The sequence below is a fragment of the Portunus trituberculatus genome, chromosome 40 (genome assembly GCF_017591435.1).
Source record: "Portunus trituberculatus isolate SZX2019 chromosome 40, ASM1759143v1, whole genome shotgun sequence".
Taxonomy (NCBI): Eukaryota; Metazoa; Arthropoda; class Malacostraca; order Decapoda; family Portunidae; genus Portunus; species Portunus trituberculatus.
Genome location: NC_059294.1, coordinates 24,036,972 through 24,054,471, shown reverse-complemented (window position 1 = coordinate 24,054,471; position 17,500 = coordinate 24,036,972). Strand labels below are relative to the sequence as shown.

Here is a 17,500-nt window from a genome sequence, read left to right as displayed (position 1 = left end):
CCCTGAAGAATATGGCGCTTAGAAACTTGTACTAGGAGAGATTATGTGAAAAAATATATATACCTGTGAAAACGTTAAGGTATTTTTAGTGATGTCCTTGAGAAAATTATGCGCTTAGAAACTTGTACTAGGAGAGATTATGTGAAAAAATATATATACCTGTGAAAACGTTAAGGTATTTTAGTGATGTCCTTGAGAAAATTATACTGATGCTGTAGTAATGAAAGAATATGTATGTGTGAAAGAAGAAAGAAAAGATTAAAGGGAAGGAATAGAATGGAAAATGTTTTAAGATGGAAATAGCGGAACAGAGGGAGGGAGAGGGAAAACATTGGGAAACTGTAAAAAAAAAGAAGGAAAAAAGGAAAAAATAGAAAGAAGGTCGAGATGTAACTGGGGAAAAAATGTAAAGCAAAAAAAAAAAAAAAAAGTAAATGGAAAGGTTTTGTATGTGTGTGCATAGAGAGAGAGAGAGAGAGAGAGAGAGAGAGAGAGAGAGAGAGAGAGAGAGAGAGACACACACACACACACACACACACACACACACACACACACACACACACTGGAAATCGGGGAGAGGTAGTAACATAAAGAATGACACACAAAAGTTTAAATTGCTCGCCATAAAGTAAGAGAGAAAAAAAAAAGACATTATGCAAATATAGAAAAAAGAAGATAAAAAAAAGAAAACGTAAAAAGGCAGCATCAGAGAGAGAGAGAGAGAGAGAGAGAGAGAGAGAGAGAGAGATGCAAAATCCGAAATCCTTGCATGAGTCAGTAAAGTAAAGAAAGAATAAAAGAGAGAACTGCCTCAAAAACTCTCCTTACTAAAAATAAAAAGAAGAAGAAATGAGTAAACAAAAATACAAAATACGTACACACACAAAATAGATAAAAAATAGAATAAAATAAATAAATAAATAGAAAAAAATGAAATAAAGTAAATAGATAGATAAATAAATAAATAAATCAATCCAATCACTTCCTACATCAAAGAAAAGAACAAAAGCAAACACAGAGTACAAAAAAAAAACAGAAGTCTATTTTTCACTTAATTAGTACATATTACAAATAGATAGATAGATACAGAGTACGTCTCGGCGATACGGGTTAGTGTGTTCACCTACTGAGAGAGAGAGAGAGAGAGAGAGAGAGAGAGAGAGAGATTGGTGAACGTTCCGGTAAAGAGAAAGAGAAAGAAAATTTGATTGGCTGAATGTTGGAGGAAGTGAGGATACCAATATTTCCTCCTCCTCCTCCTCCTCCTCCTCCTCCTCCTCCTCCTCCTCCTCCTCCTCCTCCTCCTCCGTGTTCCTCCGCGTCAAGTATCTGTCCTGGCTTGTGGCGCGGGAGTGGTGGTGGCAGGGGTGGGGGATGTTATAAATTGGTGTTGGGTGTCATAGTGTACTGTACTTTCCCTCCCCTTCATCACCACCTTCACCGCCACCACCACCACCACCACCACCACCACCATCGCCACCGCCGACCAAACTAATATTTTTTCTTATCGCTCCATTAGTTTGTCTGTACGATTAGTGGATGTGGAAAGTCTGATATCGCGTTTCTTGCTTTGCGTTCAAGATTAATGTCGTGGTGCTGTTATTACTGCTGTTGTAGAGTTCATGACACGATGCTTTTATCTTATCGTTGACGTGTGTGTGTGTGTGTGTGTGTGTGTGTGTGTGTGTGTGTGTGTGTGTGTGTGTCATCTTCAGCGAGTCATCTTTCTACACCAAATTCAACCTTGCTTTAATATATATTTTTATTCATATCTATATTTATTATTTTTTTTTTTTACTTAGCTATTATATTTTCACAGACTTGACGATGAATACTTATTAATTATTATATTCGCTATTTACACTCGTATGTGTATATGCTTTTTCTTCTTTATCACTTTTTTTTTTCTTTACCATCCACCGAACACCATTTTCTTTATATTATTTCTGTCTCTAGGTCACTTTTTCCTCTTGATCTTTTTTTTTTTTTTTTTAATCTGTTTTCTCTTCTCTCCGTTTTCTCTCGCTGCACGTCTCTCTTTTGGCCTGTATTCTTCCACATCTATTCCTTCTCTCTCTGTATCTCTCTTTTTTTTATTCTCCTCTCTGTCTCTCTTTTGGCCTTTATTCTTCCACATTTATTCTTTCTCTCTGTCTCTCTCTCTATATTTTGCCCTGTATTCTTCCACATATATTTCTTCTCTCTCTGTATCTCTCTCTTTTATTCTTTCTCTCTCTGTCTTTCTATTTTTTTGGCCTGTAATCTTCCACATTTATCCCTTCTCTCTCTGTCTCTCTCTATTTTGTCCTGTATTCTTCCACATTTCTTTCTTCTCTTACTTTCTCTCTCTCTCTTAACCGGAATCATTAATCGAATTGTCATAAGGGTTTTTCTTCCTGTTGACGATGCATAAACCAGTGTAACATCACGAAAGTAAGACTGGATTCACTGTAGTCGTGTTCTCATGAGTGCCTTTTGTTGTTGAATCCTTGGTAAATCTTCCACACACCCTTTGAAAACCTAGGTAACTTCCACTAGTCTCTTGGGAGGATTGACGAAAGGTTTGAAGAGGAATCCAGTCCTATTTATGCTTCGGAATCAGCTTCCTTCAGGTCGACCTCAATCTCCTCAGGTGAACGGAGATCGATGGCGAACTTCTTGGGTTTCTTGTTGGCTTTGTTGCTTTTCACCTGTGGGGAGAGAGAGAGAGAGAGAGAGAGAGAGAGGGTTTTGTTAGTAATAGAGTACGATTTAGTATTTTTCTTATCTGCTTGATTACCTGTGCCTGTTTGATTAATTACTTGTCTATCTGTTTGTCTATCTATGTGTTTATCTATCTATCTGGTTTTTCTATGTACCTTTGTGTATGATTATCTATTTGTCTGTTTTTTCTGTATTTATCTACATTGCTTATTTTTCTATCTAGCATTCTATTTGTCTACCGTTCTATCTATCTATTCATCTAACTTAACCTAACCTAACCTACCTATCTATCTATATTTATCTATCTATCTATCTATCTATTCATCATTAATCCCTTTTTTTTTAAGTGTTTGCTCATGTGTGACATTGTAATTCTTTTTTTATTAATGTTTTTTGTTTGTTTCCAACGGTACCTCTTTGTTATGGTGTGAGAGAGAGAGAGAGAGAGAGAGAGAGAGAGAGAGAGAGAGAGAGAGAGAGACTTGTTCGTCCTTTTGTCTGTAAAACCTCTAACTATTTTATAAAGGCATTTTTTGCTATTATTTACATAGGACAGAGGGTGAGGAGGAAGAGAGAGAAAGAAAAAGAGAGAAAAAAAGCAATGCCTATATGCCTAACGTTCTCTCTCTCTCTCTCTCTCTCTCTCTCTCTCTCTCTCTCTCTCTCTCTCTCTCTCTCTCTCTCTCTCTCTCTCTCTCTATCAGTAACGTGACGCAGTTGGCTCTTTATCACAAATCCCTTCCTTTAAGTATTAGAGAGAGAGAGAGAGAGAGAGAGAGAGAGAGAGAGAGAGAGAGTGAGTATATCAGATAGTTTAAAGATTAGTTGATATGATGAAGAATAAAGTAGAGGAAGAAAAGAGGAAAACAAAAAACAAAGGTCATTTGATTTAGAAAGAGACGAGGATGAGTAGCAAAGAGAGTGAAGGGAAAGAGGAAGAGGAGGAAGAGGAGGAGGAGGAGGAGTAAGACTGGCAGATAAGAGTGTATAGAGAGGAGGGAGAATCAGGAGGAAGGGCGTGGTGAGGAAGGGTCGTGCTGGTTTTGTGTGGAGTGGAGGTGAGGGAAGGAAAAAAAAGGGGTGAAGAGGGATGGAGGAGGGGTGAAGGAGGCTGGAGTAGGTGGTGGAGAGGGGTGAGGTGTTGTGGAGGGCTGGCTGAAGTGTTAGGGGTGGTGGTGGTGGTGGTGGTGGTGCTTGGGTGTGGTGCGATTCAGCAGACTACGAAGGAGGATGAAAAGACTACCCATCTTTATCAAGGCAGATTCAATACTACTACTACAACTACTACTACTACTACTACTACTACTGCTGCTACTGCTACTGCTACTGCTGGTGATGGCGTTGTTGCTTCTCATTACCTTGCTTAAGACGAGTCGTGTTATATAAAGGGCAGTAGTGCATGAACTCGGAGAGAGAGAGAGAGAGAGAGAGAGAGAGAGAGAGAGAGAGAGAGACTAATGTGTACGAGCATGCATTTTCTCTCTCTCTCTCTCTCTCTCTCTCTCTCTCTCTCTCTCTCTCTCTCTCTCTCTCTCTCTCTCTCTCTCTCTCTCTCTCTGCTCTGCTCTGCTCTACGTACCTCTTTTGAGAACTGCTGGAAGGCCTGGGCGAGGGCGAAAGTGAGTTTGCGGGCGTTCTGGCGGGAGTCACAGACGAAGGCGTGGCACTGGAAGGGGTGGTGCGTTCTCAGGCTGGCCGCGTCCTCCCGCACCACGATCATGGCGAACACCCGCGTGTACACCAGGTCCTGCACGCCGTAGCTGCACACACACACACACACACACACACACACACACACACACACACACACACACACACACACACACACACACACACACACGTAAAAAAGGGGAAAAAGTAGCGTCATTAAGCATTACTCAGCATTAGTAGTCCATGTTGTCAATGAAAAAGTACATCAAACAATGGAAAGGTCGCAAAGGTACTGTCATCATGCCTCCTCCTCCTCCTCCTCCTCCCTGCTCACCTGATGACGTCAATGTTGTAGAAACCGCTCTCGAAGTTCTTGTTAACGTTCTGGGGCATCTCGGCGATGTTCACACCCTTCTCGCTCACTGTCATCTTGAGGAAGGGCAGCGTCTCACCGGCCTTCATCTCCTTGGCGCGCCCCACCATCTCGTCCACCGGCTTCCTCGTGTGCTGGGGGAGACATGCTATGCAGTTGTGTGTGTGTGTGTGTGTGTGTGTGTGTGTGTGTGTGTGTGTGTGTGTGTGATGGGTAAAGGAAAGGCCTCACCGATGGGTCTCTTTTGGGGTTTTGTCATTAGTGTGTTTGGCCACGGTGGGAGGCAGTGGCGCTCGTAGACACACACACACACACACACACACACACACACACACACACACACACACACACACACACACACACACACACGGACACAATAGCTTTTAAGTCATTTCCTTGTTGTACATGTCCGTTGTACCACAGTCTGCTATATGTCAGTACGGGTGGTGGTAGTGGTGGTGGTGGTGGTGGGGGGGGAGGCATTGGGCAGCCTGTACATCATTAGGGGGACGTTTAACTTTGTACACACTAAACACCTGCCAGCCTGAATAACGGGTATATGGTAGACATTAAAAAAAGAAAAACTAACAATCGCCTCTCTTGGTCCCGCTAATCTGGGCACCTTTCCTGACTGAGATGAGGTGGTTATGCTACACACACTTGACAATAAGTTAGACAAAGCTCCTCCCTCTCTGATGTCACCTTAACTCGTAATTGGAAGCGGCCCACGTGTGAACCAAGGCGCGGTGATGTCAGCCTCGTGAGTGTATCGGTGGTGCGTGTTCCCACGTGGTCGCTAATGGGCTGTAGTGGTCCGTGCATGTGTGTTACTCACCTTGATGCCCCACAGGCCCCCGGCGTCCCGGTGGCCCAGGTATTTGACAACGAACTCCTGTGGTAGAGGCATCGTCGCTGGCTGCTGTTGCTGTTGCTGTTGTTTGGGGTCTGTCGGAGGGAAATGGAGTGATGAGATGCTGCAGGAAAAAAAAAAAAATGAATAGATAAATAAAGGAATAAGTGAGAGCAGCAGTGTGTCACGACGGAGGTTGGCACACGTGACATGCAAGGAGGAAGAATTCTGTCGAGTCACTGTTAGGGAAAAGAGAGAGAGAGAGAGAGAGAGAGAGAGAGAGAGATATGCAATGTTCTGATTCTCTCTCTCTCTCTCTCTCTCTCTCTCTCTCTCTCTCTCTCTCTCTCTCTCTCTCTCTCTCTCTCTCTCTCCTTCCTTCCTTCCTTCCTTCCTTCCTTCTTTCCTCATAATGCCTCCCACCCCCATCCCGCTCCTCCTGACCCAGTCCCGCGCCTGCCCTAACCCGGTCACCCTGAAGACACGTTCTCCCTTACTGCCTTGTAATTGTTATCCACCGTTTTCCTTCCCATCGTCCTTCCCTCCCCTCCTACCACCCCATGTCTCCCCCTGCCTTCGTAATCCACCCACGCGCCGTGCCTGTGGTCACCCAGCGCCACCTGGAACGGTTCGCCGCAAGGGAGGGTGTGTGGACTACTGGGAGGATGGATCGCCTTGTCTTCCTGTGACCCTCTGACTGACTGACTGACTGGCTGGCTGGCTGGCTGGCTGGCTGGCTGGCTGGCTGGCTGGCTGGCTGGCTGGCTGGCTGGCTGATTGGCTGGATGGATGAATATGTAGGTGGGTTTGTGGGTGGGTGGCTTACTGACTGACTGACTGACTGAATGGGTGATTAGGTTGCTGGTCGAGTCTGTGGATGATTGGCAGGGTGGGTGGGTGAGTGGCTCGATGATTAATTGATTGGTTGGATGATTGTAGGAATGGGTGAATGTGCAGCTGAGTGACTGACCGACTAGGCGCCTGATTGACAGGTTAGCTTTGTTAACGTTATATAAATTGGTTGTTTTGACTGCGAAAGAACTTGATCGTGTGGGTATGTAACCTCGGCTGTGTGTGTGTGTGTGTGTGTGTGTGTGTGTGTGTGTGTGTGTGTGTGTGTGTGAGAGATTTTTCCTTGTGTTGTATGGTCGTCCTTGCTTTTTATTTTATTTTTTCCTCGATACAATTATTTTTCTTATACTTTCCTCTGTGTGTGTGTGTGTGTGTGTGTGTGTGTGTGTGTGTGTGTGTGTGTGTGTGTGTGTGTGTGTGTGTGTGTATACTTGTGCTTGTGTTTGTGTGTGCGTGCCCTAACGTGTACGTGCGTGCTTCTTTTTTTTTAATGCATTAAGAGAGAGAGAGAGAGAGAGAGAGAGAGAGAGAGAAATGAATTTTCCACTCTCACCACCCCCAGGAGAGGCTTAGTTGCTTCACCACCACCGCCACCACCACCACCACCATTGCTCAGGGGTGTTTTGCATGCACGAAACACCACTACCGCCACAGAACCTCATTTCCTCTTGCTTTCTGTTGTTATCTTAGTTGTGTTCGAGGTAATTGTCTCATAACAGGTTGCAATACTCTCTCTCTCTCTCTCTCTCTCTCTCTCTCTCTCTCTCTCTCTCAGTTAATGTATGCAGAACCAGCCCAGACTAGCACACGGCTGCTGGTTAGTGGAGCGTAATAAGGGCAGCAAAGTCTCCTCCTGTCCTGCGGTGCCTCTCTCCGTCACTTCGTCACTGTGTCACCCACTCGCCCGCCACTGCTGCCCTTCTATCGTTACTTTCACAGGAGTACACAGCTGGACTTGGTGTTGTGATCTTATGAAATGTCACGTTTTATCCTTCACTGATGTAAGCGTCGTAGTATTGAACACTTATGTTGAGTGTGATGATAGTTTGAAGTATATTTTTATCAGTTTATTAGAGAGTTGTTTCCTAAAAATGATGTAACGCTACCTCTGACACTCGTGTTATAGAGAAGGTTTGTATCAAGAATAGCTCTTTAGAATTTAAGTTAAGCAGCAAGGGAAGCCAGCTGTCTGTCTGCTCGTACGCGTCTATATACGTATGAAGATTTTACGTCAGTAGAAAGTGTTGCGCTAGTTTTACAGAGCAAGAAATGAAAATACCAATGACTTTTAATTCAGTTTTTTAATCTTATTGGTGAAAACTATACAGTAGAAGATTGTACGCGTTAAGAATAGGAAAATTGCACAAATATTGAATTAGAAGAGAAAGAAAAAGAAAAATATGTTCATTTTATGTAACTCTTGATGCTCAGTGATGGAAAGCAATGCACTGAAGGGATTTATACCAGGAATAGGAAAGTTACACAAATGATTAGGAAGGAAAATATCCACCACTTACTGATACTACTGTTTTGTAAGGCTACATTATGAAAAAAAAGTTACGTTAATGAAAATATAACGTGTGTGTGTGTGTGTGTGTGTGTGTGTGGCTAGTAGGTGATGGAAAATAAGCGTGGGAAAGAAAAACCCATCAAGTGCCGCTCTTCATACTTAACTTGCAACTTGGGTGGTGTTACGTGTGTGTGTGTGTGTGTGTGTGTGTGTGTGTGTGTGTGTGTGTGTGTGTGTGTGTGTGTGTGTGTGTGTGTGTGTGTGTGTGTGTGTGTGTGTGTGTGTGTGGTGATCGTAAACCCATGGTGCGGGAGGTGTGTCGTAACAATGCTGGTGTGATCTCTGCTTGGCCCACTTACTACTGACTGGCTGATGTGTGTTGCATGGAATGACGGGGCGAGCAAGGCATACGGGCGAAGCTGAGAGGGTTGGTGGTTGGCGGTGGCGTGGTGGAAGATACAAGAGGCGGTGGATTAGGTTATAGAAATTACATACAAGTGGATCAGCAGTAAGTAGAGTTGGGTGGTGGAAGGTGTACAAGGAAAGTGGATTAGGTTGTATAGATGAGGAGTAGAGTAGAGTAGAGTAGGTTAGGTTAGGTTAGGTAAGGTTACATTAAGGTTAGGATTAGGTTAGGTGCAGGTGGAGCGACTGTGACAGGATGGTAAAGACGTAGAGTTCGAGATTATAGGGGAACAGTGCAAGGTTTAGTGTGTGTGTGTGTGTGTGTGTGTGTGTGTGTGTGTGTGTGTGTGTGTGTGTGTGTGTGTGTGTGTGTGTGTGTGTGTGTGTGTTTCTGTCTCTCGTCACTTTCACTGGTAGAATTCTCTGCCATTTTCCCTCCTCTTTTCTAAGACTTCATTTATTTCAAGACACACCTCTGGAAGTAAAATTGAAGTCTGTTTTGTGGGAATCCTTAATGACCTATTCTTAGAGCTAGACACCGACTTTTACTTCTCTCGAGTGTGCTCCTCATCACCACGAATAGTAAACACACAAAAGATCTTATGGCAGGGGTTGATAAGGATAGTGTAGAGGTGAGATGTGGAGGCCAGCAGGGATAGAAGACAAGGACGAGGCGATATAACAGGGGCGGTCCTTGAGTTATACACGTGTGGCTATAAGGACAACAAGATTAGTGCATGCAGAGGTGAGGTGTAGGAGGCTGGCAGGGTTAGCGTACAGGGGAAGGAGTGAGAGAACATTGCAAGGGTCACGTTTGGGATACTAGATTTGATGTATCCTCTGCTATACATATGCATGAGTATACGTATGCATTCAGGACGAAACAGAGAGGTAGTGAGATATTTTGAATGTGTCCTGTGTTGTGTTTATGCATGGGTACACGTATGCGTTCACTAGACACCAGGAAGGGATCAGCAGTTAAATGTAATGGATAATGTTAATAAATCCTGTTTATGACTTGTTTTCCTGCATAGAGTGGGCGCGAGACACATCCGCACTGCCACAAAAGTTCAGAGGGTGCAGAAGCGGAAATTCATTGAGTGTTAGTGATCTAGAGGCTGCGCGTGTTTGTCTCGCTGTGTTTGTGTCATGGTAACTTTGATATTTTCTGTAGTAGATTAAGAATGTGGTGTGTCGGGATTAAATTGGATGGAGAAAAAAAATGTGGTTTTGTTAAGTTTATCCAAGTTGTTGTGCTTAATGAAAGTATATCTGTTTTTTGTTTGTTTATCTATCTGTATATCTAAATCCCTTTCTATTTATATATTTGAGGAGCGGCGAAGGGGAATTGAAGAGATTTTCTTAGTCACTCATTCACTTTCACTCATTCCTTCATTAATTCCCTCCCTCCTTCCCTCCCTTGCTCTCTGAGTGACTCAATATCTCCTTCATTCACTTCCTCTATCACTCACCTTGCTCCTCCCTCCCTCTTTCATTCACTTACTCGCTCCGTTCCTCCCTCCTTTATTCACTCATATTCACAGGTTCTTTCTCACTAAATTCTTGCCTCCCTGCTCTTCCTTCTTCCCTTTTGCCATTTTTCCCTCCTTGATTCACTCATTCACTCACTCTGAAATTCTTACTGTACTCCTTCCTTCCCTCCCTCCCTTCATGTCTCCCTTCCTTCTTTCTTCCCTCCTTCCCTCCCTCCTCCCCTCACTCACCGGTGCTAGTGGCGGATTTGTCATCAAGGTTTAATTTGCGAATCTCTTTGGTAATCTCCTCCGCGGGGGGCGGCGCTGGGGCCTTGTTGAAGTTCATTCTGGGCGGCAGCTGTGGGAAGGAAAGGAGAAAGAGAGTGTTAGTGTGCTTCTGTGTGTGTGAATTGGGTTTATTGTCGCCCTTGTTAAGATGACGTGCAATTGTTACTTCGTTTTATTTTAAAGTATTATAAGTTTGCTGGGAGAAAGGCCAAGGAGAGGGTAAAAACGTGCACACACACACACACACACACACACACACACACACACACACACACACACACACACACACACACACACACACACACACACACACACACACACACACACTCAGGAAGAGACGGGAAGAAGAAAGACGCATCAAGATTAACGAGTATGCAGAGTAGAGGAAACAAACAGCAAGTAAACGCCAAACTCTATTCTTCTTCCTCCTCCTCCTCCTCCACAACTTGTATCCGAAACTCACGCCGCCTAACTGACTGTCTTCCTCCTCTCTTCCTCTCATCCTTTTGTCCTCTTCCGGTTGTCTAAACATCCATTCACTTTGAAATCCCTTCCTCCTCCTCCTCCTCCTCCTCCTCCTCCCTCCTCCTCCTCCTCCTCCTCCTCCTCCTCCTCCTCCTCCTCCTCCTCCTTGTTTTGCTTCCCAATTAGCATCTTAAAAGGACACGCAAGAATTCGTCCCTATTTTTCGGATGTTATGTCAATGTGTGTGTGTGTGTGTGTGTGTGTGTGTGTGTGTGTGTGTGTGTGTGTGTGTGTGTGTGTGATGGTCGCCACGGTGGTTTGATCTCAGGTTCAAGTTTGTTGCAGTTCTTCTCTCTCACCAACCGTGACTTGTATTGCCCCGCCCCCATTCCCTCCTCCCACCCACTCATAGACGTGGGTGTGGATGTTATGGGGGGAGTTTAGTGGGTGTTGGTGGTAGATATAGGGATTTTGGAAGTGACAGGGGGCTGCTCCACTTTTTCTCCCACCGCCCACCTCCCCCCCCCGACCTTGTCACCACACCATCCCCCCCTCCATAACTTTCCTCTCTCTGCTTTTCACTTTTCACATCACATACTGGTAACCTCTTTTCCACCTCTTTCCACCTCAAACTCTCACTCTGATTCAGACACTCACACACTCAGACACTCACCTTCACCCCGGATTAACCCGCACTCCACTAAAAGCCCTCTCGCTGACTCTCCCAATGCTCTCTCGTTCCATTTACCTGTGCTCTCACTCTCACCTCATATGGGTTCACAAGTCCTCATGTCTTTTCTAATATACCTAGTATCTTATCTATTCCCGTCTCATCTCGTCTCTTCATCACAGCTCATCGTATCGTCTTACATCATCTCACTTCACTTCACTTGGACTCAACTTGTCTCATCTCATCTCATCTCACCTCATCTCATCTCATCTCATTTCATCTCATCATTTCATCTCATGTCATCTTACCTCGCTTCATTTCACGCACACCACAGAGTCCTCACCTTCAGATCGACGCTTCCGTGAAAATAACAATTATTTTACACACGTTTAACATTTTGCGAAATACCATGACTGTTTCTCTCTCTCTCTCTCTCTCTCTCTCTCTCTCTCTCTCTCTCTCTCTCTCTCTCTCTCTCTCTCTCTCTCTCTCTCTCTCTCTCTCTCTCTCTCTCTCTCTCTCTCTCTCTCTCTCTCTCTCGTGTGTGTACTCCCAGTCCATTTCCTTCAGCAGTAAGTCAACAGCAAGACAAGGGAGGGTGTAGGTAGATAAACAACACCTGGCGCGGCAACAGGTGAGGCTGATAGGTGACAGGTGTGAGGGGCGAGGTGGAGGCAAGGAGGGTGTGCTGGAGAAATGTTGGGCTGGACTTGACATGATGAAGTACCTTGTTCAGCGCCTCTCAACACTTAACATCTACCCAAGCTCACGGTGGTCAGACAGGTATGTGGGAGGGATGAAGGGAGGGGGCGTAGGTGAAGGTACGTGAATAACGTACAGGGTAATTATGTTTTGGTGGAGGTGAGCATGGCAGGACAGGCATGGGTGTTGCAGGGAGGGATGAGGCAGGCAGGCAGGTAGAGGTATGGAGGTAGGCCGAAGAAGCAGGTACACAACTAAAGCATAAGGTTACTAGTCGCTTCCACCTGCTGGCCTCCACCTCCTACTGCTGCTGCCACTGCGCGCGCGCGTGTGTCTGTCTGTGTGTGTGTGTGTGTGTGTGTGTGTGTGTGTGTGTGTGTGTGTGTGTGTGTGTGTGTGTGTCGCAAAGTGACTGGAGAAAGGAAAGGAAAATACTAAGGTCTCCTCTCATGACCTTATTTCCCCTCACTCCCCTCCTTGTACCGTCTCCTTTTCCTCCCTCCCCCCACCCCTATGCCGTCTCTCCCTCTCTTCCCCCTCCTCTCCTCTGTGGCATCGTCGAATCATGCAACACGTCACGGCATGTAGTCCAGGCTCTGCAGCGTTTCAGCGTCGGTGACAAACTGTCGTGACATTTAGTTTTTTGGCTGGTTTCTTCTTCTGTTTGAGTGACGAGTTGTAATGAGGCGATAGTAAGGCTTCTTGCACCCACAGCCCTGGGCATGATTTTTTTTTTTTTCCGCCTTTCATTATTGCTTTAGCCTTGATGGTAACGATGTTGATGACTCTCAGGGTCCGTATTCTGAAACGCTTTGCTCTCTTATCACGATCACTTTTAAAGACCACGGTGATGTTTAGCAGGGTTTGCAAGAGTGTTTCTCCTGTTGATAATATAGGAAGCTTGTTTATCGGTCACAAAAAACTGTAAATACGCCTTTAAAAACCCGATTGTCTTCATCTAGATTCTAGAGCGTTTTGAAAGTAGTGTTTGTGTAGCGTGAAGGTGTTTCAGAATATGGACCCTAGCGGCTGACGTGGACCTTTTTCCCGCCGCTCTGCATTCCGCCACGCATTTGTTCACTCTTCCCTGACTCCAGCGACATGCGTGACTCGGCACATCGTGGCCTTTATCCAATAAATACCGTGACCTTGGTACCTCCCGAATCACACTCCGCTGTGCCCTTCCTTCGCTTCTTCCGTCACGCAGCGCCTCCCTCCGCCCGGCGTGTCATGTACCAGCAACTCTTTCCACACCTTGATCATCGCGCTGCGCAGTGTTCCGTGCCCTTCCGGCACGTAATGCTGCCACGCGCCTGGAACTTCTCTTACAACATCGCCGCCTCACTTAGCTACACTTTGCTGCTCGCAAAATCGACATGGGGTGTGTCTGTTGTGTCTGCGCATCTCCCTTTCATGCTCACACCGAGGAAATAACGGCACGCTTCGTAAATTTCAACGCTTTTCAAACCCTTTATCTGCAAATCTATCCTTACGTGATTGTACTGACGTTCCTTGCTGTAAGTCCAGGTTGTGACGAGGAAGAGCGCGGCCACGGCCCCCGCGGCACGGCAGGTTGTGTTCAGTGGCAGATAACGGCACGCTCCCTAAAAACCAACACTTCTCTCGAAAATTTTAGAAATGTATCATTACGTGAATTTTTCGACATGCTCTAAATCGAGATTGCAACGGAGGATGAGCATAAAATGTACAGAGACGATAAGCGTAACACGGACAGGTTGTGTATGGCGCGGTGAATGTTGCGTCTGCCGTCTTCTCCCATGCATGGTGGTGGTTCTTGGGAGTGCTGGCTGCGTCATGTACTGCACCGGATGGACAGGTTCCGATGTGCGTTCGTTGTGTGTGAGTCAGAGGAAGAAGCAACAGAGATGGGCAGGTGTAGTTGTACAGGTGTGTGTGTGTGTGTTGTGTGTTGTATGATGGTGTAAATCGTGCTCAGAATTTATTCAAGACAGAGTAACGGTGCGTGGGAGTGAAATAAAGACACTCCTCCATACACGCACACGAAACAGGATGGGGATGATCTGAGTGTACTCGTTAAGGCGCTGGAGGAAGGAGGAGAGGAGCAAAGACTAGAAGGTTTATATACACAGCGTCATTATGCGGCGGGGAGTTAAGAGTGACTGCAACGGAAACATGGGTGCATGGATCACGTCTACAACATAACACACTCGTTCCTTGTGTTTTTGTAACCACGACTTGTTTGCCTTCTGTTCCTCTCACCACCACCACTGCCATCACCGCTACCACCGCCTTCCCTTAAGCCGACCACTACCGCCTTTCCTGAAGCCAATAGGCCACTAAAAGCGTAACGTGAAGGGAATGGGAATGGGGGAGGGACGTGTTGAGGGGGAAGAGACTCCTTTATTCCGAACTTTGAGGAAAAGTAGGAGGAGGAGGAGGAGAAAGAGGAAGAGGAGGAATAGGAGGTGGTGGTGGTGGTGGTGGTGGTGGTGGTGGTAGAAGGAGGAAGTGTTGGTGGTAGTTTGCAGCAAAGATTTCTCTTCACAGATGTCGAAGAGGAGGGCGTCTTGAGAACGAGTCTTAGCACTTTCCCTTCGAGTATTTTCTGACACACACACACACACACACACACACACACACACACACACACACACACACACACACACACACACACACACACACACACACACACACACACACACACACACACACACACACACACACAGTATTGGTTTGCAGATTGTCCTAACAAAATCCTCTTTCTAATCTATTTTGCCTGTGTATACTGTACCTACACTTACTGTTCCATGAGATTCTGTCATACTACTCGTATATAAAATTTGTCTGAGGAAAAAGAAAGAAGAAAACAAGACAGGAAGTACCTCTTCCAATTAAATCCCACATTTTTATAGTCATTAGTGTAAAGCAATGCTAATAATTAGCATTGCTTGCAATTATAAAGAACAAATTCACAATTTACGGGTTTGTAATATTTCTTATGGGGATAATTGTACCGCGAGAATGAGCGAGTACCGCGTCGCAGCGTGAAAGGGTGGCAATGTTAGGACATGAGGCCACAGCACGCCCGCCCACTGAAATGGGTAAGCACGTCCGGTGCCAGACAGTACAATATAGTAATAAGTGAGGCCACATTGATGCACGGATGTACGCCCAAGAAGTCAGGAATAGAATTTAAGATTACTCCGTATTACATAATTATGTACTGTCTCAGTTTATAACCTTGTCATTATCTGTAGATACTGATGCAGTGCTTTTAGGTAAATATAAGTATTATGAAAAGTAATATCCTTATTACTAAAGAATGATGTTTATGATCAATGTTTTCTACCTTTTTAATGTACGGGTCTAAAATCTGAAGGTTTACTTAAGTCTGGAAGCGAGGAAAAAGGTAGAATAGAGAGAGAGAGAGAGAGAAGAAAGAAAGAAAGAGAGAGAGAGAGAGAGAGAGAGAGAGAGAGAGAGAGAGAGAGAGAGAGAGAGAGAGAGAGAGAGAGAGAGAGAGAGGAGAAAGTAGTGGAAGGCCTTTGTCCTGCAGGGGTCCCAGAGGCTGCTGCTCATGATGTTGATGACTTATGAGGATGGCATCTGTCTTTGCTTGTTTCTCATTCTCAGTATATTTATTTATTAGCTAAGGGTGATATGTAAAGCGTATGTTCACACACACACACACACACACACACACACACACACACACACACACACACACACACACACACACACACACACACACACACACACACACACAGAGAGAGAGAGAGAGAGAGAGAGAGAGAGAGAGAGAGAGAGAGAGAGAGAGAGAGAGAGAGAGAGAGAGAGAGAGAGAGATTTAAATAACGTAGTATTATCATGAACTCCCACAAATAATGACTGACACTATAAACAAACACACACACACACACACACACACACACACACACACACACACACACACACACACACACACACACACACACACACACACACACACACACACACATCATGGAGACAGCATCACTGACCTAACTAACACTCTTGCATTTAATTAGATACAAAATTTAATACCTTCTACTTTCTGAACACCTCGCATTTCTTAAAGAGTTCTCCTGTTTGCTACATCTGGGATCTCATAGAACCAGTGCATATCTTACCAGGAAAAGAGCAACAATATCAGAGAATTATATGAACAAAAATTAGGGCAGATAATGAGCCTCTAGCCATGTGAGGTTGAGGTGAGAGCGGCTCTTGTCTCACTTAGCACCTGCCCCAGACGAACCAGAGCTGGGAAGGAGACGGAACTGCTGATCTTGGAGTGAGTGGACAGGCAAGCCATGCATCAACAGCTCTCTCATCCGGCACCGCTATACTATATTCAGGTTGTTTGTGTTGTTGTTGTTGTTGTTGTTTTTGTTGTTGTTGTTGTTGAGGTGACATTGAGGTAGGTTAGGATGGAGAGAGAGAGAGAGAGAGAGAGAGAGAGAGAGAGAGAGAGAGAGAGAGAGAGAGAGAGATGAGGTGAGTTTATTCCAGACTAGTTTCGATTCTGGCTTCTTTAGGGGATGTGAATAAACTCTCTCTCTCTCTCTCTCTCTCTCTCTCTCTCTCTCTCTGACTACGACTGGTACTACTGCTACTGCTACTACTACTACTACTACTACTACTACTACTACTACTACTACTACTACTACTACTACTACTACTACTACTACTACTACTACTACAGCAAATCTTAATGGAAAATGTAGTGTATAGGTAGATTTTGATAACACGTCACGGTATTGCAGTTCAGTCAGTGTCTGCAGGAATAGATTGTTTACCGTTTACTGTTCAACAAACAAAATGTGCAACCTCTTTCTCCGAATAATGTGGGTACAGGTGGTGGTGTGGCCGCTCGGGAGACTACGACTGTGTTTAGTAATGGAACGAGGCAGTTTGGACTGCGGAATGTCTCCCGCTCCCTCTCAGTGAACACTTCCCGCGGGAGCAAGTTTGTCGGTAAAAAGAAACGTGACGAGGTGCAGGTGACACGCCGGCCTGGGTATCACGTGTGTGATATAGCAAGGGTATAGCAAGGCGCCCTGATTACGTAGGCACATTGTAGCCCGTACCACCACCTCGCTGACTGCATCATTGTTCAGGTTTTAATACAAGAAGATATACTTTCCCCGGGGGTGTTTTAAAAACCTGTCTGATTCTTGTGGAACTAACAATTTCCTCCTCAAAAAGTCGTCGTCTTGAAGAGAAAATAAGTTTTTTCCAGCTTTCAAATTTGATACACGGAAGCACGAAAACTGGGTATAAAAGATGATATCGAAAGGAAAAGGAAGCATTAAGCTTACTTTTTTCAAACACCTCTATCGTATTTTTTTTCTCGTTTTATATTTTCGCGTGTCTGCACCTCAACCCGTCGCCAAATCTGCGTGTACTGTGTCATGGCACCGTTCCGGGATGTCATTGCACCAGTCTCGCTGCAGGCTGCTGGAACAGCTGCTTGTCGCTCTTAGTGCCAAGGTATTGCTTGGTCGGGTACCGCGGCCGCACCCACCCATGTGAAGCAATGCTATTGACCGGAATACCA

The 17,500-nt window shown here is 45.1% G+C and overlaps 1 protein-coding gene and 1 long non-coding RNA gene across 3 annotated transcripts in view; one reads left to right on the top strand and one right to left on the bottom strand.

Annotated features, from left to right (window-relative positions):
* Positions 1 to 17,500, top strand: part of LOC123516032 — a 45,342-nt gene that overhangs the window by 21,415 nt on the left and 6,427 nt on the right. The gene's annotated exons all lie outside the window — the stretch shown is intronic.
* Positions 1,946 to 17,500, bottom strand: part of LOC123516029 (low density lipoprotein receptor adapter protein 1-like) — a 23,188-nt gene continuing 7,633 nt past the window's right edge. For both annotated transcript variants that reach the window (XM_045275028.1, XM_045275027.1), the window contains exons 2-6: positions 10,068 to 10,176; positions 5,562 to 5,671; positions 4,688 to 4,860; positions 4,283 to 4,463; positions 1,946 to 2,690 (exon numbers count right to left, since the gene is read on the bottom strand). In XM_045275028.1, the coding sequence (XP_045130963.1) occupies positions 2,586 to 2,690; positions 4,283 to 4,463; positions 4,688 to 4,860; positions 5,562 to 5,671; positions 10,068 to 10,164 (666 nt within the window). In that variant the 5' untranslated portion in view covers positions 10,165 to 10,176 and the 3' untranslated portion in view covers positions 1,946 to 2,585. The remainder of the gene's footprint in view (positions 2,691 to 4,282; positions 4,464 to 4,687; positions 4,861 to 5,561; positions 5,672 to 10,067; positions 10,177 to 17,500) is intronic.